The sequence below is a fragment of the Antennarius striatus genome, chromosome 11 (assembly GCF_040054535.1).
Source record: "Antennarius striatus isolate MH-2024 chromosome 11, ASM4005453v1, whole genome shotgun sequence".
NCBI lineage: Eukaryota > Metazoa > Chordata > Actinopteri > Lophiiformes > Antennariidae > Antennarius > Antennarius striatus.
In genome coordinates, this window is record NC_090786.1 from 13,327,967 (window position 1) to 13,352,342 (window position 24,376).

General features: G+C 39.5%; 2 protein-coding genes across 5 annotated transcripts; both read right to left on the reverse strand.

Annotated features, from left to right (window-relative positions):
- Positions 1–405: 405 nt before the first annotated feature.
- On the reverse strand, positions 406–8,329 carry vstm4a (V-set and transmembrane domain containing 4a). 3 transcript variants are annotated; one of them, XM_068327270.1, is made up of 9 exons: positions 8,282–8,315; positions 8,143–8,175; positions 6,652–7,110; positions 3,689–3,742; positions 3,473–3,580; positions 3,318–3,351; positions 2,902–3,050; positions 1,532–1,599; positions 406–937 (listed from the first exon to the last, which is right to left on the reverse strand). In XM_068327270.1, exons 1-9 carry the CDS (start codon positions 8,298–8,300, stop codon positions 785–787), a joined length of 1,077 nt encoding a protein of 358 aa, XP_068183371.1. In that variant the 5' UTR covers positions 8,301–8,315; the 3' UTR covers positions 406–784. The 3 variants fall into 3 exon arrangements, with proteins under 3 accessions (XP_068183371.1, XP_068183369.1, XP_068183372.1); XM_068327268.1 differs by lacking the exon at positions 1,532–1,599 and having other exon boundaries at positions 8,282–8,329; XM_068327271.1 differs by lacking the exon at positions 1,532–1,599 and adding an exon at positions 7,497–7,601 and having other exon boundaries at positions 8,143–8,285.
- A 1,265-nt stretch (positions 8,330–9,594) lies between these two features.
- On the reverse strand, positions 9,595–24,098 carry c11h10orf71 (chromosome 11 C10orf71 homolog). 2 transcript variants are annotated; one of them, XM_068328087.1, is made up of 2 exons: positions 23,963–24,098; positions 9,595–22,094 (listed from the first exon to the last, which is right to left on the reverse strand). In XM_068328087.1, the coding sequence occupies exon 2, from the start codon at positions 21,907–21,909 to the stop codon at positions 10,555–10,557; it is 11,355 nt and encodes a 3,784-aa protein (XP_068184188.1). In that variant the 5' UTR covers positions 21,910–22,094; positions 23,963–24,098; the 3' UTR covers positions 9,595–10,554. The 2 variants fall into 2 exon arrangements, with proteins under 2 accessions (XP_068184188.1, XP_068184189.1); XM_068328088.1 differs by lacking the exon at positions 23,963–24,098 and having other exon boundaries at positions 11,101–11,234; positions 11,548–22,130.
- Positions 24,099–24,376: the final 278 nt, after the last annotated feature.

Sequence of the window (24,376 nt, forward strand, 5' to 3'; positions counted from 1 at the left end):
GCAAATGTATAATTATAGCTCAAATAGGTATAGAACAAACATCTTGAAGATGCTACAGATCTCATTAATATTTAATCCCTCAATCTGGCAAATTGTTAAATTACTACATTTTCAGAGGTGATGTGATTTTTGTTGTTCTTTAACCTGTTTTGTTAATTAAGTTAATCACATACCAAATGCACCGAAGTAGTCAGTCATCTTCAGATTACCACCGCTGTATCCACCGCAGCGGGTCACGGGGAGCCGGAGACTATCTCGGCGGCATAGGGCGTGAGGCGGGGGACACTCTGGGCACGACGCCAGTGCACAGCGGAGCCACACACAAAGACATAGTTTGTGATCTTATTACTCAGACGTATTATGTCTGATGTTTTTGTAAAGACATGATATGAAACAGCATTTGTATAAATCAAATACGTTTATTATTTAAACACAATCTTTTTTTTTTTTTATAATTTGATATATTAGTACCGTAAATATAAATACAGCTGAATAGTGTTACAATACCTTATGACACCGCAGTAAGAAAGCCACAACTGTTCCACACATTCTCCTGAGTTTATCCAAACAGGTTAAGAGTAAGAGCCGAAACAACATCTGATTCACAGGCCAGAAACTCGCCAAATTAAACTCTGAGACTGAAAAATCTTTGCACTGGCATTACCAACACTTGTAGCGTACTTACAGCAATTAAAGAATACTAAATGTCATCCCACTTTATAAATATAGTCCTTTGGTGCAGCTTGGAGAACCCTGATCAGTAGGCACCACGACACCCATGTGTTCAGAACTGTTTTTCCTGGAAGAGGATTTGAGCATAAACAGTGTCCGGGCTGGTGGCTGTTGTGTTGGGGATGGAGGAGGCTGGGGGCTCTGGCTTTGGTCTGACCAGCTCCAGCTCTGCATATGTCAGACTCTCCTCCTGTGCTGCTCGAGGCTGGAGGAGGCAGGGAAAAAGTAAGATAAACATAATGGAATTTATTATGGTACAAGTCTCAATAGGATTTCTATTTTATATACAGTGAATGTTTACTTGAAAAACATTCAGTGTAATAGAATTGTAGCCAACATTGTCAGTCTAGTTTTGCTTTTTCATACAATATATATTCATGCAAAAAGACAAAAAGAAATGCTCACACTTTCAGAGCTTCATGTCATCAGTAGAGCCAGTAGAAATACAGATAATCTCTGTTTTTGTTCTGTTCTTTTTTCCCGATTTTTTTTATGGTAGATATAAAAGTAATGGAGCACTCTAAATAAATAATTGTGTTTCAGAAGCAATAAAACTAAATATAATTATCAACCTCATAACTAAATGAGGAGATGGCAATAAACCCATGCAGTTGTGAGTCAAAATCCCTCTTGTATGTATTTCAATAACAACACTGCACATAAAAAACATTTGTTTTGTTTTTTTGTTTTTTCAAAATGCTGATTAAAACATTTCAACAGGTGCATAAGTGTAGATGCTCAGCAAATTTAGAGTGTGGATGCTTTTGCTTCAATGCTGGCTGAGAGTGAGGAGACTCACAGGGGCCAAACCTCTAGGGCAAGTCTTTAACCTTCTGGGCTTCTGAGGTCTCTTTGCAGCAAAGGGGACTGAAAACAGGTGAAAGTAGTCAGTATGGGCAAATTCATAAAAGGAACTGTGCAGTTGAGAATAAATTCACCCTTCAGAACCACTTAATATGAAAATTAGTTGAGAAGTAGTTGTTAAAATAAATGAGAGCTCTATATTGTCATCTTCGGTGCTGTGGATTTGACTTCAGATAATATACTCTGCAGGATTTTACCCAAATGCAGCGTAAAGTTTCATTTCCAGGCTGTTTTCTTCTAGCCTTCCAGTCAAACTATCCTGTTTTTGTCACGGAAATTGAATTATACTAGAGATATCATTTTCCGCTTTTGTACTTGCTGGATATGTACCTTTATTGAGGTTTTTTTCTCATTTTCTTGGAGCAGAAGCCTCTTTTGGCCTCCTGAGATTTGGTTGCCTCCAGCGTATTTGGAATTTAAGAGGAAATTCAAGCTGCATGCAGAAAAAGGACAAGACTCTTCATGTTTTGAAATGACACTAATAGGCATGGAGCCAATGTCCCTTCCTTGAATATGAGCCCAAATATCTTTCTTTTTCAATTTCCTTGTTACCTATTCATCCCTATAAATACTTTGATTATAATGCATAAAGGGACAGTAAAGTTAATTTTAAGTGACATGTATGTTATTCATCATTATGAAAAATAGAAGAAAAAAATAAATTTTATATGTGTAGCATCATCCCTTTGGTCAGAAAAGCTTAAAATCTGCGCCGCAGCAGCTTCTGCATCCAGTGGTCACGTGGGCGTCATACGTCATTGGCGACCAACTTAGCTCAGCAGCCATAGAAGACAGTGTGATCCATGACGCAATTAACTCTATAAATATCATGGTTACTTGCGAGGTGAACGGAGGTGTCAACAGAACATAAAGAAAAAACAAAGACAAGGACACATCCTTCTTTATAATACCTTCTGGGAAGCCAGGAAGGAGATGGAGAGCACAGATAAACTGGGTCAATATGACCAAGGATTGGAGGATCTGTCATGAGATCTTTACCTCGGATGATTTCCAAAGAGATTTGATTAATTAATTAATATCTGGAGCTACTGGAGATATTGTATAAATGTTTTTATGACCAGATTATCGCGCGATTATGGCACTCGCGAAAACTAAACAATATTAGAAGTGATTTATGTCCACACTGACATCATAACCTGTGATGAAGGGTTATTAATAAACTTTACTTCATATTAAGGTCAACAGCCAATAAGTTTGTGAACTCCAGGCTGAATTGACCTTTCATATAATTTATCATCTCAGAATGGTTGCATCCTGCATCCTGCCTTGCAAGTATCATTTTACCTTTGGCTGGTAGGAGTGGTGGAGGTTGCCTGGGTGGTTTTGGTGGTGTTACTGCTTTTTCACTGTCAGCTTTCTGTCTTGTGTCTCTCCTTTGGGCCCTTGGTGAAGAACTGGAGGTGCTGCTGGAGCTGGTTACAGTCTCTCCAGAGCTGAATGGAACACAAACAGGTTTCAAATACTACACTTCAAAATGTTTAAACCATTAAAGCAAACTGAGCATAAGTTGTCAAACTCCAAGGTGATATTATCAATAGCTTTCTTTTTTTTTTTTTTTTTTTACAATCAGCAACCCAGAACTAGACAAATTCTGTGGCAAAATATTTATAGCACAACTTTAAAAATGATTTTTGTTTAAATAGAATGAGTGATTCATAAATCCATCAACTGTTTCAGCAATGTCTGTAATACTCAGTTACCTGCTTTCTGGACACTTGACCAGAAGGTAACTGGCTGTGAAAAAAAAAGAAGAAACAAATCATGGTCTTGCGACAGAAATAAAGTGTGGACATCGTTTGGATTGGAAATATGATACCATAAATTATAAATTTGAAATAGCTGTTTACGGTTTTACCTTTGAGTCTCTGTCTTCTGTGAAGGAACTGACAAATGAGAACCAGGGTGAACAGGAAGATTGACAACAGGCCCAGGGAGCAAATTATCACAGCACACAGATACACATCTACAAACCAAACATAACCACGGAAAGACACATAAGTACAGAGGAACAAACAAAGCAAACCTTGCATTTGGTGAAGTTAAGTAGGAGCAGTTGAGGCAAAAACAGTACCTGCAAAGAAATACCACAGTCCTTCACGAGTTGCATCAGCAAGAGTGAGACGCACTGGAAAAAAAGTTTTAAAAAGTTAAATGACTGCATGTTGAGGGTAGGAAGCTGCCCACACTGGTTATCTTTAAGTATTTCTGTTGTCTGAAGATTCTGACCCAATCTGGCCCCAGCGGTTTCCAGAAATATTGAAACTGCTGTCATGAAGGGAGATTCTGCTTCATCAGCCAAACCCACCACAAAAACACACGCCTAGCTGTGTTGCTGTTCTTGGAAAGTGTTTGGGGGTTCCCCACAACTCTGGAGCTTTACTTCCTTTAGTCAGTCCCTTCACTATTAGTTGTTTCAGCTTTCCATGAGAACTTATTGGAGTTAAAATTGAAATATATTCTTATTGTTGTCATATATTCTACTGAATGATGGATCGTGCATCCTATGGGTCAGGGGTATTTAACAAGAGGTTGAGGAGAATGAGACTACGTACATGAACTACTTAGTCTCAGTTCACCGTCATTACTTTTTAATATGTCTTTGAAACTAGGTTGATAAACATATTAATAAGAAATGATAAGATATTAACTATAATTGACGATCAGCCTGTTTCCAGACCACTGAGCTGCCTGCTGAATTTTCAAATGTGGTATCACTTAATTAATGTCAGGCATCAAGGAAGCACCCAAAAAAGAGCTGCCCCAGGTCACAGGGTGGAGTCGGGAATTAATATTAGTTCTTAACATTAAGAGATAAAGCATTATTTTTTTAGTTACCCTAATTACACTAAAAGTATTAAAGCAATTCCCACAAAATATTGTGGAGTAGTGGGACATGAATCAGGGAAGCTAAGCAGACATGCGTAGGATTATTTTACTTTTGCAAAAGTGTGCGCTGTATGTGCCATTCTAGTTCAATGTTGCGACAATTATTGAATATCTATGAAGTTTTATTGGACTTCATTAAATTGTATGGCTTTCTTTTTTATTTGGTACACCCACTGTTTACCACAATCTTAAAATAATGAAACCCAAAGAAAAAAGATTTAAGGTAGTCAATTTGCAGCAGTTTTGCTAAACAGATGAAGTGACAGGCTACATTTAACAGGCATCTCTTGTTCATGTGAACAGTTAACTGTTAAAGTAGGTAAACCACATATCTGACCTTTACACTGTGGTTAGCCACATGCTGATACCTCATCTGATTAGTCCCGAAGTTGGCTGTTGGTGCTTTTAGGACAGTACATGGTCTACTCAATCTGTTGCACGCCTACCACACTTGCCTGAACATGTCCAGCCCCGCTTTGGAGACAAGATGCAGAAAAATGACCTGCAATCATTAGGGTAAGATTCCTAATAATAGATTAGATCTATCAGATTAGATCTATCTCAATAATAATAAGATTAGATCTATCTTTAAAAAAATACCTCCCTAGAAATGTAGTAGAATTCTCTCAACCTGAAACTCTAATCTGAGAGTTTAAGGATGTAGGAGAAGAATTTTATCAATGACAGCAGACAGGTTTGCTGTATTACAGTTACAACTTATTTTTCCTTTGTTTACCCTCATAATGCCAGCTCAAGTGTTTCTGATTCAGTGGTCAATGCATGTCAGAGATGCCTGAGGTTGTGTGGCTTCCTTAGCGGGACATTGCCCTAAATATAGGGCAGGGCGTTGTCTGATGGCTCTGTCTGTCTCAAAACTCAACTTTTCTGTCAAAAAAAGTGAAAGGTAAAACTATGCAGTTGTATCAGGTGAAACCACACCTACCTCACAGAATAGCATCTTCTTAAAGTTCTATTGAACCCTGCATCTAATGCCTTCCAGTGACAGAAGGCCTCCTTGATGATCAGTCCAACAAAATCGGAAAAAGGATTTTATGATTTAAGGAGATATTTAAAACTGCATGTGATTTAAATTAGCTCTTTGCCTGAATTGTTCAGCTTGTTTACTGTGGCTACATACTGGGACAGATTAAATAAGTTCCACTGCAGCTGAATTCTCCAGTAAATTTTCTCCTGAGGCTGCATAAAAGTGAGACCAGAATGCTGACGTCATGTATTTCAGAGTTTTTGAAAGTATCCAGCTCAGCCACACTCAACCTTTTTACTCCTCACACTCACATACAGAGTGATATTGTTGAGTGTGGTTTGGCTGTTTGAGCTCATTGTTTTGACATAGAAATGCCAGAGGATTGGGGTCACACTCAAACACACATGGGCACTTCCAGCAAATGGCTCCATCAGAGCAAAAAGATATATGAACACATTTCTATTTGCCCTCAAGCTATTCCTTCTCCTTATTTTGGTTATTTCCACTGTCAGATAAAATGATCAGCATGTCTCAACTGAAAGTTCAGGTCTACAAGGGAATTCCTAGCGATGGAATATTCTCTTGAAAACATTTTTGGAATAATAACACAAGGAATCCCCTCTGTGTCAGATTCTCTTTTGACAATGACAATACAGTAATTGTGTAATTATTTTTAGTTAAAGGTCAGATGATGTACAACAGAATTTACTTTTGTGTCTTTTGATGATGAGATGTTGATATTTCTTTTGTTGCCTATAATAAATATTATAATAAATAGATGAAAAGGTTAAAGTTTAAAAAAAAGGTGAAGAAGTTCACACAATCTGAAAAATCTGCTTGAAATGCTACAATGCTTAAACCTATTTTAATACGTAATGCAGTTTTGATTTTTTCTGGCCGGTCAAGTTCTCTGTGGAAGATGTCTAGACATCTTCCACAAGGATGTCTACATAAGGAATTTATCTGCTGCGGAATGGTCTCACAGCCCTCATGACTTGGCTAGCATGCTAGAGCTTCAAAGACATATGGATAGAACAGAAACTTAAAATAAACTTAAAAGTCCCAAACCCTTCATCTCTCTTCTTCTTCCTCAGCCAGATTAGGACCCTGGGTCTTTCTACAGATAGATGTAAAGCACGAAGCACAGAGAGCTAGTTAGATACCTGTCAGCTGTGTGGAGCTGGAACCATTTGATGATGCTCTCCACGTGTTTCTATGTTTGCGGATTTCTTGAACTCTGCAGGTGTAGGAGCCCTGGTCAGTCTCTGTCAAATTGACAATCTGTAACAGGAACACCTCTCCCTCCGTTTCTTCATACAAACGAAACTTGGGCTGCGGGAAACGGCGAGTATAATTTCCATATAGTTTCATTTTCTTTATGCCCATCTTCACAATAAGGTACTGAGAGGGTTCAAGTGGATGAGGCGGGGGAGATGAAGATGGAGAGGAGGGAGGAGGTGTGTGAGTGGGAGCAGAAAAAGGAGAGAAGAACCAGCGGAGGATGAGGACACTGCCGCTCCTCTTCCTCTGAGATACCAGGCATGAGAGTGTCATGTTGTCTTTGTCTGATACCGTGACAATAGGCCCAGGCGTCACTGTAACATTTAGGGCGTGACATACCTCTGTTGATAAATGACACAAAAAGAACAAATGGCATGTACAGCTGACATTTTTTATGCTTTTACACAGGATATCCTCTCTGAATATGATTTTCCCCTTGGACAATAGCATTCATGTATAATTCCTTACTAATATTTTCTGGTTGTGTTTTGTGACACGATAAAATCAAGCCATTAAGCACTTTCACTTATGAATATATGAATGTTAAGAGCGCTATCATCTGGTAACTTGTGTGACTCCTCCCTGTCTTTTATATTAGTAATTAACTAGAGCCGGTAATGTGCCCACATGGAAAAAGTCTTCTGTTCATTTTTGCAAGATGTTTGATTTCCTGCCAATTAAACATAATTGTAGCATTGAGACAAAGGAAGTTTATATGCACACCCACAGTGGCTGCTTGGATTTATGGTGCAAGAACTCCCAATCACTGGCCCTACTTGTATTTGTCATTCCATCACTGGAAGGGAATTCAGTCGGTAACAGCAAGGGAGAACTGGGAATAAGAAAAATAAAGTAAAATTTGTGTGGCCCTATTTTTCTTGCCTTGTATTTTATCCTGCTGCCTGCTGTGTCAGCTCTGTCTAGAGGAGACATGGAGTCTGGATACAATATGTGTGACCTGACACGCAAAGAGAATCTACAGGTGGTAAACGTTCGTCTGTGTTACGGTACGTCCTGAACCGGGCAAAGAGAAATGAGATAACAGGGACCATCTGGACTGCTGTTTTTTTTTTTATTAGCTGCACAACTAGTTTGATTTTGTTTAATTAATTTTAAATACATTGAAATTATCTAAAAATTATTGATGAACTTGAAATTTTTGGAAATGACAACCAAAAATTTCCTGTAATTTTGACATATTCTCCATGCCAAAGTTAGGGTTGGAAAAAAAATCAAAACTTAGAACATATTGTTGCATCATGGTGAATGTTAGAAGTCGGTTACTGGTTGTTAATTCGGACACATTTCCTGCCTTCTTGTCTGCTTTTTCGCTTTCATACTGGTTTATATTGCTGTAAACAAGGTAAACTTACCTGTGACCAGGGCCTTAGTCAGGACAAGAACCACTACAGAGAAGTACATGTTCCACAGTCAGCGAATCCATAAACCCAGACAACTGCACAACACTTACACTAGCAGCTACATTGAAGAGAGACTGACTGCACAACCCACCAGTGTCCTTACCCACCATTAACTCTTCTCTTCTTTCTCCTCTTTTCTGTGTAATATGAAACAGTAAATGCTCTGTTTCCACTTAGAAACTCCCACTAACTCTCTCTCTCTCTCTCTCTCTCTCTCTCTCTCTCTCTCTCTCTCTCTCTCTCTCTCTCTCTCTCTCTCTCTCTCTCTCTCTCTCTTCTCTATTACTGTCTTTCCCTGCACCCCCCCTCCCTCCCGCTCTTTCTCTGTGTCCTGCAACATGTAGGAAATGTCATTTCCTGTGTTGCTGGGAGAAGTCTTGGACTATGGCCTAAAAACCTAGACCTCTAAAGCAATGGTCACTTCTCACCATTTATCTATATGAACATCTGTCACACTTTGTGTCATCCTCAGAAAAGCATTTGCAGTAAAGAGTTGAACGTATATGTCAATCAGACAAGTTACACCAAAATATTTACAGGGGATCCTCACCCTGCATCTCCTCCAGGTCTGTAAAGAGCAAATCCAAATAAGTGTTCATGATGTTGAACATAATTTGTCGGTGTGTGTATATCCATAATTTTATATGTGTGTGTTTGTTGGGATGTCTCCCCGTCTGGCTCCTGGACAGAGTGGCATGGGCTTGTCTTTGGCTGTGGTTGTCAGACTGTCCCAGTGGTATGGAGCCTGCTGCTTTATTGGGCAGGAGAAACTGCTGAAGCAGGACTTCTGCTGGTGCCTTGAGCTCAGCTAAATGGAATTACACAACAGATTTAACTCTCCAGGTCCTCTGCAGATTCTCTAGAAAAACATACGTCCAGTGGACAAAGATTGCTAAAGTTTTATCTTGCATAAAAATTTTGATAACTTGTTTTGAAATTACATGAATTATACACAAAGGCTACAGTGGAGCCAACGTTTTGTCAGTTAAGAATGATCTGTAAAAGTTTCAAAATGACAGTTTTGATTAATGTAAAGTATAATGTCTTCTTAACTACATCTTTTACTTAAGGTTTCCTCTAGGTTTACCTTTACTCTGTGCTCTTGTGGAGGAATTGCTCACCTCTGCCCTGCAGTGGCCAAAGCAAGTTACTACTTCTCAAAGGATCAGCAATGCTTGAATCTATGCTTCATCAGCGTCAATTTAAGTGTAAAAAAAAATCATTGTCAATTTAAAAATTCTATTCTTTATCAAGGTGAATACAGCAAATGAATAAAAAAAAACCCTCACTGTATTATCATTGTATGCAAATGTAATAGGATAGTTGTTATTATCAATGAAATATTAGATAAGATTTGAGGATTTGGTTTTATCTAAACAGCAAAAAAGAACACATACACACAAATGTCATCAAAAAAGTGTTATTTTGTTGTTTTTCCTGAATGAATTCTCTCAGGAAACACTGTCTTGCACTCTTAATAACACATAATCATGTACTCCATGATGCGACTGTTCATTTTGAGACCTTCAGGCCCAGGGTACATTTCAAGAGTCAGAGCAGAATACCAATGACAGTAAAATGATATAATTATTACAGTCTTTTGAGAAATTAAATGAAATCAGACCGTTACAGTTTATATTTCCTTTTTGTCAAGTTAATCATAAGATGATTGTGAAACATAGTCACTGTGGTTCGAAACTGTATGGCTGCATGAAGTGTGTTTTTAATGTTGATGTCACACCACTGTTTCACAGGAACACAGAAACATTCTAAAAAACTCTTTAAAAATTGACTACTGTATGAAATTCAATCTTTAAAACAGTAATAATCTCAGCACAATGTTTTCACTTTGGCATAATGGGTGAATACACAAACTGTATTTTTCAGTTGCACCATTTTAGAGGTTTAACACTCTTTCATGCATCATAAAATACCAAAAGTAGCATATCTACTTTTGGGGACTCCTTGTTTAAAGCAAAAACCAGCAACTTAACACAACTGGCATGCTTTTCAATGAAGGCTATGATAACATATGTCTAGGTTTAGAAGGCAATAGGCATTGATTATAATTTATACACAGGAAAAATGTTGCACATTCAAAAGTCAAATGGAATGGTGAACATCTCTGTAACACAAAATATAACACTGAATATTCAAAATCAACAGCAGCAGTTCGGCAACACAACATGAATCCTGTTTGAAACTACAATTCAGAAGCTTTTGAGACTTTATTTACTTGAAAAAAATAATTTACAAACACTTGATATTCTGCATGTAACAATCTATTCATATTGTGCTTTCGGCCTACATATGCTTGATAAAAACTTTATTTACCTGTTCAATTTATTTTACCAACCCATATTGTCACCAGTCAGACAGCTCCATAAAATCATCCAGTTCACTCATGGATATTATATCACAGGGCTGATATGGAGGATGTGCTGTGTTATCATTTTCACAAAATGAGTTTCCTGCAAGCTGGCTGTTTGTGTCGCACTCTGTGAATGACTGACATGGGCCGTCTGTTTTGTAAACTGTGTTATATGTTTTGTCAGTATCATTGACTGTGTCCATATATGGGGTCTTCTCTGGGCTGCAGTGATGTGCTTTGAAACTCTGTCCAATTTCAGGGACTGTATATTTGTGAATGTGACTCTCAGTGACAGGCTGTTGAGTTTGATGGAGAATCATGGGAGCTGATGACCTGTGATGAGGTTGGTAACTTTGAGGATAACCATGGTAGCCTTGAAATGTTGCAAGGGGCTTCCCAGCTGCAGTGTTCTGGGATGGGGGCTGTTTTTGTGGATCTACATGAATTTGAGGTTGAAGCGGAGGTTGAGGTCTGGAAGTGCTTTTGGTAGACTCACGCACATTCAGCTGAACATACTTTCCCGTCTCTGGGTCAAAGAATGTCTTCATTTTCACTTGAACAGGCACGTCTACTACAAAATACTGACCAGATCCAAGATCTTGCAGTACCTTGCGCTGGGTCAGTGGATATGATTGAGGATAGGTTGACTCTACATGGTACTGGGTCACTGGAGCTGTGTGATTGGCATGATGGAGAGTAGGAGAAATGGGAACATCAGCAATGGTTTTAGGGGTACCAGCATGGCTAGTAAAGCCAGTAGCATGAGATGATGCAACAGGGAATGAAACAGGTGCAGTAGCGTGAGTTGAAGCAACTGGGCAGGGGCTAGGACTAGCTGAATGAGTGGAAGCATAGAAAGAGCTGTGGGGGTTTGGGTTCACTGTGTGGCAAGAAGATACACTGGACTCCGTTCTTGGAGCATGAGCAAGGGAGACAGGTGGGGAGAAATGAGGGGAAGCCACAGCATGGCGGCTGAGGAAGCGTACCTCTGTGGAGGATGAGGAAGGATTGCTGGAGAGTTCTTGAGGACGATTGTCTTCTACAACTTTGGAAAGCTCCTTCTTGATTCTCCGTGTTGTCAACCTTTTTGCCTTGAGCAAGGCTTTTTCACTCTTTGGGGGAACAAGTGGAGGCTTGCCCAAAGAACGTGACACATCACTGCTGAAGCTGCAGGCTGATTCTGGCCTGTCATAGTCATACAAGCTTCGGACATCTGCAGGATCTGCTACACTGGTGGCAAAACTTTCCACATCTTCTGACATATTACTAATGACAGAGCGGGAGTCATCTTCATCCAAAGCAATGCTCCTCCTGTTGTAAGGCCTGTGATGTGGGAGAGCAGTTGAAGAATTCTGTGGATAAGGTAAAGTCATGGAGTCTTTGATAGGTGCAGGTCTGTTCAGCACCTTGTCAGGATGGGAAGGGGTTGTTGCACGATGTCTCATTGTCTCTTGTTCCTCCTCTGCTCTCTCTAACCCCATTGGTGAACCCACTCGGAAATCTTCTGCAAAGTTCTTATGGAAGCGTGGTTTGACTGACTTGGTGAAAGAGGAACCTCGGATGGTGTTATCTTTCACCTTGAACATTGAGGGCTTGGCTCCTAGAGCAGGAGAGGAAGTGTTGGATCGAGACAGAGATGATGCTGGAGATGCTGGGGCATGTGGCCTGTGTGGTCTAGGGTGGCAGTCCTCAGGTGACTCAAGTCCTGAAGGATTGTGTCGTTGTTGGGACGGTAAAGGGGAACTAAGTTGTTTTTCTCTGCATTTCCTCTCAGGTTCTGTTGAGGTGATGGCATAGTACTGGAGAGCATCCATCATCTGTGCCACTTTTTTCTCCTCCTCTGTCTCAGTGGCTCTATCTTTGTAAGCTTCTAACTTGTCTTCTCTCTTTTCAGTCCTGATGTTATCATTAGTTACACCTTGCTTTTGTCCCTTTGCAACTCTATTATCCACTTTTGATGTTGTTGGACTTTCCTCAAGAAATCTTCTGCCCTCCTCTTTGAGATGTATCCCGTCTTTTGGTTTTACAGTTGTTTCAACATTTTGAACAGCTTCTCTGTATTCCTCCTCTTGCTGAGTTCTCTTCCATTTCTCTGTTTTCTGTTTTTCAATCTTCTGCTCTTGCATCTGGTGATCTGGCATCTTTTGCTCCTGGATGGGATAGACAGTTTTGTCATTTTGACCATCTGTTTCTGCCTCTCTATGTTTTCGTTTGTTTTCCTGTATCTTATCCTCAGTTTGTTTAGCTGTCCTTTCCTCCTCAGTCCGAGCAGCCCCTCTTTGCTGCTCCTCAATCAGTGAAGCTCTCCCTTTCTGTTCTTCGGCAGTCCTTCTTTGCCAATCTTTATGAGAAGCTCCTATTTCCTGCTCTCGTAGAGAAACTTTGTTTTGCTGCTCTTCTTGAAATACTCTCCTTTCTTGAGTTTCTTGAGCAGCCCTTTTTTGTTGCTCTTCCAGAATAGCTCTCTTTTGCTCTCCTTCTTCGACAGCACTCCTTTGTTTTTCTTTTTGAAAAGCTCTGCTTTGCTCTTTGTCATGGACAGCTCTCCTGTGCTGTCTTTCTAAAAGAACTTCCTTTTGTTGCTTTTCTTGAACAACACGCATTTGCTGTTTGTTTGGAACAACTCTCCTTTGCTGTTCTTCTTGAGCAGTCCTACTTAGCTGTTCTTCTTTCATGGTTCTCCTTTGCTGTTCTTCTTGAATGGCTCTTCTCTGCTTCTCTTGTAAGGTAGTCTTTATTTGCTTTTCTTCAGTCACAGCAGGCTTCCTTCTTTGTTCCTTGATCAATGCAGTTTGTCTTTGCTGCTCTTGATGAGCAGCTCTCCTCTGCTCGTCCTCTTGTGCAGCTCTTTTTTGCTGCCCTTCTTGAGAATCCATCTCCTCCTCTACAAGTTTTAACAACTTTATTTCTACATTCTCTTTGATATGCTTTTCCTCCATTCTTAGTTTAACTCTTGTTTCTTCCTCGATTATTCTCCTCTTGTCAGTTTCATTTATATTCCTTACTTCTTCCATTGCCCCAATCAGCTTTTCTTTTTTAGCAGCATTCTCTTCCTTCCTTCCTTGTATTACATTTTTTCCTTCTTCATCTTTTCTCCCTGCCTCTCTCTGACTTTCCCGTCTCTTCTTGATTTCCATTGCTATAGCCTTCCTCTCTGTTGCTCTCCTCTCTGCTTCCCTTTGAGCTTCTCTCCTCTCTTCTTCAGCCAGAGAAGCTCTACTGTCTTCTATCATGTGTTTAATTCTTACATCTTCAACTCTTTTCTCTTCCATCCTAGGAAGCTGTTCTTTCTCCAACTCATTTGCTCTTTTCTGCTTTGTGGTATCTTCTTGCTGAGATGCTAGCCTGTTTTGTCTCTTTTCTAGTCTCTCATCCCCAGTCTTACCCAACGTATTTTTGTACCTCTCGTTTTTTTTGACCATTGTGGGTTTGGTTTCCTCTTGTGTCCAAGTGAGTTGTGAAGAGATATTTTCATCCAGACATGGCTTTCTTTCAACTTTTGAGGAAAATCCTTCAGGATTTCCAAGTGGGTTGGAGTTTTCAGTTGATTTTAGGTGTTGTGATGTATGAGCGTTTCTCGGCCTGCTGACTATAGAAGATGAAGATGCTTGAAGAGGAAGATTAGTTGACTGATGAACATGATCTGCTAGATGAAGGCTCTGGGCATCAGCTAATTTCCCAGCATCTTCACTTATCTGATGCTTGAGATGATTTGTTGGTAATTTATGTCTCCCTTGGATATTTGCTTGATGTTTCCTCCCATTGTCTAACGAATTGTCCTTCGTTTTGGCATCTACAAGTACTTTCTCTTGTCTGTCTTTGTCTCCAAGTTTGAACATCCCAGTCCTTTGATGTTCTTTTTCTGTAATGGGGAATGCTAATGGTTTGGGTTCTTTGCTGACCTTTGAGCTGATGGCTGTCTTATTTGGCAAACTTTTCTCTTTCACAGACAGGTCCTGTGGGTCAACAGTGAACACTGGACGTCTGCTATGACGACTCTGTATCAGTGGAAAGAATCCTTCCTTTTTATTGGGTGGGAATTCCTGAATTGTATTTTCCCGGTCTTCGGAAACAATCACTTTTAATCTGGCATAGTCTGCAATTGCTGATATTTCAGGTGGATGTGTGGATACTCTTTCTTTTGGTTTTGATTTAATTTCAGATTTTTCTTTAATCAAAGTTTCCCTTGATCTGTTTGGATTTCTGAAACTCTGTTTTTCTCTTGCTGATTGGTTCTCTGTGTTTTGTTTACTGTTACAAATAACTTGACCTGTCTCTTTTTTCTCAGTCTGTCTCTCTGTGGGCACAGAGTTGTTATTTGAAGTATAACTTTCTCCAGCTTTCCTGTTTTTCCTTTTAGTGTCCTCATCAATTACAGAACTTGATACTCCTGTTTTAATTTTACTATGATCCATGGAAAAGTCATGTTTTCCTTCATTGCATGACTCATTGCTGACAGCTGTCTTTGTTGGGATTATTCCTGCAAGTTCAGCTGCCTTTGTAACAGCATCCGATGCATCTCTATCAATTCTTGACTCTTTACTGGTTTCTGCTACCCCTTGCACTTGAAAGTAATCCTCTTCCATTAGCTGGATTTCTGATTTCCCATGTTCATCAGCTGATTCAGGGTTTCCTTCTTTTACTTGAGTGTTGTCTTTGTTTGCATTTACAATGTTGTGTTGCTTACTGATTTTCAATGAACCGGGTTGTTTTTTCACGCTCGATACCACGGGTTGCACTCCCAACTTCTTTTCCACACCGTCTTTCATTTGCCTCTCATCACTTGCTAGAGAAAGATCTTTAGGTCTATCTGGAGTGTTTAAAGTGTTCACCTTTTCTTCATGAATCAATGTATGAAGGGCTTTGTGGTTATTAGCAGCATCTACATTAGTTGGTACAGTTGGGACATTGCTGGGTGGTAGTTTTCCAACAACTTTCATGTTATCATTTTCAATTGCTGCTGGTACAACTGTGATGGCAATTCTGCCAATGTGTACATCAGAGTCAGTTTGGTTATTTTCTGCTAGGGGTGTCTCTTTATAATGATGTTTGTCATCTACATGTCTATGTTCATTACCAGTTAAATGGTTAGCAGAATTGGTTTTATACCCTGGTTCTGCTGGTGTTATGTCATATCTGTCATCATCCAACAGAAGTGAACTCTCAGAATCTTTAGTCTTGTTTTTGGATGGATTCATGACTGTAGCTGTATTGTCTTTCATTGATGGCTGGGTACCATGACTCAACAAAGTTTCAGCATGGTCTCTGATTGAATCTTTTGCATGACTGAGTCCTGTGTCCACGATTTCTGTAGTGACAGGTTCATTGAATAGTATAGCTTCCCTTATGGGTGTGTTTGTCTTTTCAGTATTGTTCTTTTCTTCATCTTTCTTTATGCTCTTTCCTGAGTTCTCTGTTTTGCCTTCTTTAGTGTCTTGAGCTGTGTTATGTTTGCAGAGAACAGACTGAGTATCAGCTGGGACATCAACAGGTCTAGACACTGTGGAAAGTGTGCTTTTTTCATCCAGCAGTTCTTGGTGATGCTTTTCTTTTTGGGTCATTACATTTGCAACATTTTCATAGCTAGAACTCGCCTTCCAGGGACTAGTTTCTTCTGTTGTTAACTTCTCAAATACTTTGTTCTGTCTTTTCTCTTGGGTTGAAGTTTCTTGAATATTCTCAGAATAACTATTTGTATCAATTGTTATTTGAGCTTTTGTCACTGTAGGATGAGCATCATAGTCAACTATGGCCTTTGTTTTTACTTCAATAACTTCATTTGAAAATTCCTTTACTTTACTTTCTTCTCTACCTGAGCTATAGTGACATTTATCCAACTCTAAATTCCTGGGTTCTTTTTGCTGCACATTCAAATGTTTTTGAGTGCAGTCATTCCTCTGACCACTGCTCACGGATGGCTTTCTTTCAGTTACTATTATTCCCATGATGTGTAAACTGTCATCAGCCACAGAAGCCTCTGCCTGACACATGCCAATATTTATTGTTGATGCAGAGTCTTCATAATCTGCTTCATGTTTAATTACATTATTTTCAGTCACTATAGGTTTGGAATTTTCAGCTTTGACCAGGGATGTAGATGGTGGTGGATCTTCTTTCTTCTTATTGAGATGGTTGGTGCTTACAACAATATTGTCTTTAAGTATTTCATTCTGTTTTCCAGACATTTGACAGTGCATTTCTTTTAGTTTTCCTTCCTTCCTTGGTACAAGTTCTTTACTTTTTATGAGTGACTTAATTTCCGACTGATTCTCTTTCTCTGTGCTCATAGCATGAGTTACAGTCTCTTTTGCGTTTGCTACATTTTCATTGCTCTTTATTGGTTCTTTGGGGACTTGTTTCTGTGAATGATCTGTGAAATCACTGGAGGTTGCTGCACACTTAACTGGTATTGTAGTAGGGTTGGGAGATGAAACCGACATGGCCAGTTCTGTCTGTACTGCTGGAACCTCCACCTGAGCTTTTTCTGTGGCATTACTGGACAGTGTGCTTTCCTGTTTCTTTGACACTTCCTTGGATGGTGGTCTCTGTCGTATGTTTATGCTTTGGCTACCTGTAAATTGCTTGGTTGATGTTTTAGATGTAAAACCGTCTCGTATAGCAAAGCCCCTTTCTTTAATTGCAGAAATCTCTTTTTCAGCGTGAGCTTTGATCCTTGAAGTTAGAATCTCCTGTTTGGTTTGAGATCTCTCTTTTAGGGATAATGGTCTTGTAGGGGTAAAAACAGATTCATGAACTTGACCTAAACTTTGCTCAGTTGACTTTGGTTTTCTTTCCGGGGGTAGTGATTTATCCAAATTGGAATCTCTTTGCTGTGAAGCATTAGTAAATTTTAGTTTTTCACATTTTTCCATTTTTTCAAAAAAACTGTCCTTCACTTTTTCACCTGGGGCATTACTATTTGCTCTGTCTAGATCGGTCAGTAATCTATCAGTACTGGATAATTTGAATTCTTTGGAAGACTCACTGTAAACATATTGACTTGCCGTCATCTCATTGGGTTTAGATGTGTCTAGCCTCTCTTTATTGTCTATATTAGGTGTTGCAAGTGTTTTTGTGGGATGGAGTATTTTTTCCTGTGATTGATTGTTTTTTATTACCTCAATTTTATCAATAGGTAAAACTGGTGTTTCATTATCATTTAAAGAAAGATTTCCTTCAGCCAACAGTATATTTCTGTTTGTTGACGTTGTGTCTGTAAAGCCATATTTTTCTCTAATAAGATTATAATCATCAGCTCCTCTATTAACTTCGAACACATCCTGTAAAATTGAGTCTTCACTCTGTTGATGCTTTTGTGCTGCCTGATCCTTGTCATAGTGTTCTTCCCTTTTACTGATGTTTACTGTTAACTGAACCTCGTTCTTTATCTCATCTTCATTTGGGAGAAAGGCATTTCTGACTTTGTCTGACTGTTCACTCATCATTTTTTCCTTTATTTTTGCCAATTCTGCTTTAGTTTTAGCTAATTCTGTCTTAACTTGCTCAATGTTATCAGTCTCTCCTCTGACCTGCTGTTCCTCTGTTATTTGAACTACAGGTTTAGCTAAACTTTGCTGTAAGTACTCGGTCAGCTCTGGCTTAGCTAGCTCCTCTTTGGTTTGTTTCAACATTGACAGCTCATCTCTCTTTACTTCAGCCTTTTTGTCTTTAGAATTACTCATTCGTGTTTCAAGATGGTCTTCATTTATTTGACCCTCTTGAACTGAATCCTTCTCAACTACTTTTACTTTACCCTGTTCTGCTGTCGTTTGTTGACTTATGTCTTCTAATCTAACAATTTCTGTTTTACTGTTCTCTTCTTCAGTCTGTTGTGCTACAATGTCGTCTATTCTGACTTGTTCCTCCCCCACCCGCTCCTCCTCAAGCTGTTCTGGTTTGAACCCTGGTCTTGTCTCCTCAGTTTTGGTTTGCGTTATTTTTGCCTGCCCTGTCTGCTCAGACTTGGTCAGTTCAATTTTTATGTGTTCTTCTTTTAGTCTCTCTGCTTCAGCATCTTCTACTGTGACGTGTTCATCTTGAACTTCTGTCATATGCTCGGCTGCTATTTCTTCAGTTACATTTATTATCTCATCTGTTACCTTCTGTACTCCAGTTTGAAGTGACTGAGTGTTTTCCTCTCTGCATTGATCTAATTGCATTTCTGTGGATTGATCTGTCTGTTCCTCTTTTCTCGTATCTTTAACATGATCTACTTTGCCCTGTTTTACATTCTTGTGCTCTGTTAGTTCTGCTGGAGTCTTGTCTGCTTCAACTTTCTCTGGACTAGTCTGCCCTGCTAAAATTAGCCTGGCTGACCGCTCTAGTGACAACTCCCCTTGAACAACATACTCTCCTGTCAGCTCTGCTTGTGAGTGTTTTGGTTGAATGTGCTCAGTCATGGCCTGTCCTTTTATCTCAGCAAACTGTCTTTGTTTTGTTGGGGTTAGAACTGAATCTGAAGATGCATTATCAGGTTTAGATAATGTATCTTTTTCTGTATTATATTCAAACTGTAGTTTAGCGTCTACTGGCTGGAAAATGTGACTGCCACATCCTGTGGGATTTAGTTCTCTTATACCTGTTTCTTGTGCGATAGTTTCAAACTTATTTGAGTTAACTATTTGTTGGTTTCTGTATCCACAATCAATATTATGATTCTGTATCAAATAATCGTCTTTCTTTTCATTTTCCACATTTTGTCCATAATACGTTTGGAAAAGGTCTTTGTTCTTAGGTGCTTCATGGTGCTGTTTTCCATCATATGCCGGTTTTTCTACAGTGTCAGTGCTAAATGGAGCATGCAGTTCCATTTGGTTTGAACTGTTAAAATTGACCAACTCTGTATCATTGTGAGACGTTCTAGCACAAATGCTCTTGTCTGACTCTGTGTCATTAAAGTCTGTACTTGCAGTTTGATGATTTTCTCCCGTGTATTTTCCTATTGGAAATTTCCATTCCTCTTTTGTCATGGTTGCTCTTTCAAAAATCTGTGGATGTGGTGGATTTTCTCTGTCTTGGCTAGTTGTTTGTTCCCACCCATTCTGTGAGGACACATTGCTGTAATCTTTTTTGAGTGGCTGATATTTGTCCATATGTGTGAATTCCCTTTCAGCTGTTTCCTTTATGTGCCACTCAGTTTTGACCTGACCTTTTAAATATTCTCTGGTTTGGTCGCTGGGAACATTACTCCTCTGTATTTCTGAAGATGTATACAGTGATTTATCTCTCATAGTTTCTGCATTAGCTGTCATGACCTGTTTAGCGGGAGGAAATGGTAATAAGTCATAGTCTAGCTTCTGCCCATTAGTATCCTGGTGACAGGTGTAATTTTCAGGTTTAATGCTGGTGAATCCAGACTGATGAACCATTTCACTTTGCATTTCAAATGGCTGGTATGTGTATTCTGAAAAATGGCCTCTATGTTCTGTTGCAGGCTGAGATTTTAAGGTTGTTAGTGACAATCCAGTGTTATGATCTTGGGTTAGATGTTGATTTGAAGCAGAATTTATGCTACTGGATTCTTCTAAATGGGGAAACTGAATTTCTGAATCTTCAAAATCAGGAATATCTATCACAATGTCTCTAGTCTCCTGCGTAGATGGTAGTTTGTTTTTCTCCACTGTCTCCAGTCCTTTAAATTTGGTCGGACTGTAGGTGCTTTTCACTCTTTTCCTGTTGTCTTTGAGATTGAAGAGAAGACTTGAGGCTCTGGATCTGTAGCTGGACATCCTAACATCCAAAGTGGCTCCCCTGCTTTCTGCTCTCACTGGAGGATGCTCTACAGGTTCAGGAGAAACTGAATTCTGTTGGATCTCTGATATCTCTACACCTTGAGGTCCACGTACTAAAGGTGTGAGCAGTTGGCTGATGTTGAATGGAGTTGTATTTGTGTTGCTGTTGACAATATTTGGTGAAACTGTTTTTACATTGTTGCCAAAGGGAATTACATTTTCTTTTCCATAAAATGGTTCTTGCTGCTTCTCTGTCATCCCAGTTGCAATATTTTGCTGGGTCATCATTTTGATTTTTTGTTGGAGGGCTTTGACAGAGCTGATGGTGTCCTGAACACGTCGAGACATCTCAATTGTGGGTGATGCTGTTGATGGGCGTTGTGTTGGGAGTCTGTTAGCTCCCAGGCTCCGTGTATTCTTCCTGTGAAGATATTGACCTGCCAACTCTGACTCACAACGTTTCTCTACAGCCAAGGCTTTCTGCAACATTGAGGTGGATTGTGAAGGAATAGAAGGAACTACAGATGCCAGGTTATTCCCCTGGTGTGTGATATCTCTTTGCTCAAACCTACAGAGACCCTGTGGTTGGACCTCCAGGGAAATATCCTTGTACATTGGTGTCCCATACCATTTAGGGAACTCTGAGCAGGGGATAAATCCTGAAACTTCTTGTTGGAAGGGAAACCTGTTGTGGCCCCTCCAAACCTTGAAAGGACTGAGCTCACTGTGTATAAAGAAGTTGGAGTTGCCATTGCGCTGTGTAGATATGTTGTGTTCACTGTGCGAATATCCAATAAAAGAGGGTTCAGAATTCATGTGTGCCATTGCTGCGACTTCTGCGGAGTAGAGGTTGGTGTCTTGGGGTGAAAACAGGCCAGCTGATGGGAAATGATTGCTGTTAAATTGTTGCTGGTATGATGTAGAGAATTCAGAAAGTTCCCTTTTGATACTCATCAAAGCGGATTTATCCCAGCTTGTATCACCATTCCCCTCTTTGAGTTGGCCATCCAACTCTGTTCCGTCCTTGAGTCCCTCAGAGTTAAAAGCTCGGATTAGAGAGGAAACTCTAGAGCGACTCCTACGATGCTGTGAACTCAACTCTGGGGCTCCATTGGTGAAGATCTGCTCTGCCCTCAAAGATTCCTCTTGTTGAGAGGCTTCCACAAAGGACTGTTGGAATGTTGCAGAAACCCTCCCCTGTGCCCTTTCCCCACAAACCATCCAATGTGGATCTCTTTGGATTCTGGCTTCATACATTTCACCATGAATCCAGTCATGCCCGTATTGCTGCATCTTAAGGCTGAAGCTCTCATGTGCAGCTCTTTTAAGTTCTTCCCTCCCTCTGTCCTCTTTGTCGCTGTCCTGGCGTCTCTGACTAAAGGCCTGTTGTCTGTCTCTCTGAGTGCAAGGTGAAGATGAACAAGGGTCTGAGTCATTATAAACAGCCTCATCTCCAATGCAGAGACTCCTGAATGCTCGATCTGTCAGATTGCTGACCTCACGATCAGTCTCATCCAAAAAGGAACCACCACTAGAGGTGTCACTGTAGCCTCCATCACTGTGCTTTCGACGGCTGGCATTCTTTCGGCCACTGCGTCGCTTCTCAGCTGAGGTCATGATGCAGGTTTGCTATTGAGGAATTCTGTCTTCAGTTGTCCTCGGATACACACTGTGCCTGCTGTTAAAGCTACAGGGCCCAGGATATAGGGCCCCTGTCAGGGTTTTGCACAGCCAGTAGCTCCTAAGGCATTGCGCCTCTTAGTTGGCCTTTGTACAAAAAAATCCTGGAATTAGTTGTTTTCCTACAGGAGAAAAAACCCACAATTAGATCTTATTAAATTTGAACTTGTAATTACCATAATCCATTAATTTTTTAAAATTAATAAATAAATGTATGTATGTATGTATATATATATATATATATATATACACACACAGTATATATAGACACACACATACACATTTATATATGTATACTTCATTTTTGAATATAGGCCTTAATAAAAAAGCCTTTGCATGAAGCAAATATGTACTGTATGTAGTTCTGAAAACAGCTCTGTAAATCCTTCTACTTAATCACTGTGACCTTCAGAGACATGCTGTGAATAAAACTGCATTGTTGCTAGGTGCAGTAAACAGTCTCACGTGAGTTATTTTGGGAGAGCAGGATGCATCTATAAAAACATGATTACCAGACACTCTCACATTTGATTATCATATCATAAATGCTGCCTTTCAATATTCTTTTAAACAATACGAGTTTCAAACCTACCAAATGTACAACATTATGAAAGCATTAATGTCAATAAGAGATTTGACAAGCTAAACCAGCAGGTTAGGTTTCCATCAAGATGTTCATTTTTGAGTCAAGGGTTCAAACCTTCGATTAGGACCAGCTGAACAAAGCATTACACTGAAATCTGTTGTTATGAGGAAACAACATTAATTTAACTAAAGCAGAGAAAGAAAAAGCTAATTAATACATTCTAAAGAAAACAAAGAAATGGATGCAAAATTAAGGTCCTTTAAGTAAAAACAGAATGTTGACGTCTCTCATCTAAAATATTAAAATGTGTCTCATGAGTTAATGAACAATTGTGTGTCAATCATACAGGATCAAAACATAACATTATCAGAGCTGAGTTTGTTATGTAGTTTGTGACACTTTCTGTGCAAAGATCTCCTCATAACTAAAAACAATATACTCAGATTTGTGAATGCGAAACCACCAAGACAGTTGGTAAGAAAGTGTTTGTGTTTGATGACATCATGACATTGTTACTTTCACTCATCACTCACACTGTTGATAGATGCATAGCTAATATTTAAGCCTTGTGGATGAAAAATAATAATGCATGACACTACAGTAACAATTAATGATTTTTCCAACCTGAGGATCCCTGTTAAAGTCTTCCCTGTTAAAGTCTTCACTGTGCGTTCCTGTGTTTTTCAAATTATTTTTTAATTTTTTTAAATTTAGAAGCAGCATCATGGGTATATTCTGGTTAAATTTACTGCAGGTCCCAGGCAGCCGTCACCTTTCTCAGAATATCCAATAATTCATTAATATCCCTTGACCTGGATGTCATCCAGTTTATATGCATCATCTAGATAATACAGTGCTGCACCGGCAAAAATGAAAGGAAGTTGAAAAATCTCATGCCCTACCTTTACAGAAGCTTCCTAAACAACACAGTCTCTTCAGTGGAGAAAGAATAATCTGCAAATATCAGAAAGAAACTGTTCCTAACTTGAGCTCTTTGCACACAAATTCTTGTCAAACTGTCATGGGACTTTCTGTTCATTCTTAAATGTGATAGGTTTATTTTTGTCGAGTGACGGGCCTCCAACTTTTAAAACCTGACACCGAGGAGGCCTAGTTTTCGGAGGGAGTGTGGTGAAAACCAAGACTGAACAGCAGGAAATCTGTCATTTTTAGTAGCAGAAAGTATACGTCTAGATGTTTAAAAATGCCAACAACTGTCATTAAAATAAAATAACATTCTGTCAATTTATACTTGGGTAAATCAGTGTACATTTATTTTTGGAGATTAAAGCAGGCATTTTTGTCATATTCTTTCACTTTTTTCTTTTTACTTCAACTAAATATCCATTCTGACAACAACACAAAATTTCCAGTAAAAACAAGAAGGGTAAATGCTTCTCTTACCTTCCAATTATATAATCCATAATTTGGGCCTTATTTTTGTAAACTCCTCAAAATGCTCTGTCTCCAGTGTCTCTTCCCAAAAAAATATATTTATCTGATCCTGAACAATCGAAAGCAAAACTTTGCAGGGTTCAGGTCTCAGAGCATCTGGCCACAGGCAGGCAGCGAGACTAGGGGCTGGAGACCAGACAGAAATAGAAGACTAGTCCAAAAGAGAGTGCCCAGCCTGGGGGACAGAACGAGGGCTTCAGTGAGCATGTGGAAGTGTACGATCCCCCGGTGTCAAGTGTCAGACAGATGAAACAAACAGCCTCACAACTATTTATATATTCGGACAGATAGCTGTTGGCTGTTAGCAGCTAAAGCTAGCAGTCGCTGGGAGAGTGTTAAGACTGGTAAGGCGGTCGTGTGATC

Excerpts from the sequence above, each read along its gene's own strand:
- vstm4a (XM_068327268.1), bottom strand. Across the intron at positions 3,352-3,472 it reads CAGAAGACAGAGACTCAAAG|CCAGTTACCTTCTGGTCAAG; the intron begins GTAAAACCGTAA and ends TTTTTTTCACAG. Across the intron at positions 3,051-3,317 it reads GTCAAGTGTCCAGAAAGCAG|CTCTGGAGAGACTGTAACCA; the intron begins GTAACTGAGTAT and ends TGTTCCATTCAG.
- c11h10orf71 (XM_068328087.1), bottom strand. The coding sequence starts at position 21,909 with ATGACCTCAGCTGAGAAGCGACGCAGTGGCCGAAAGAATGCCAGCCGT.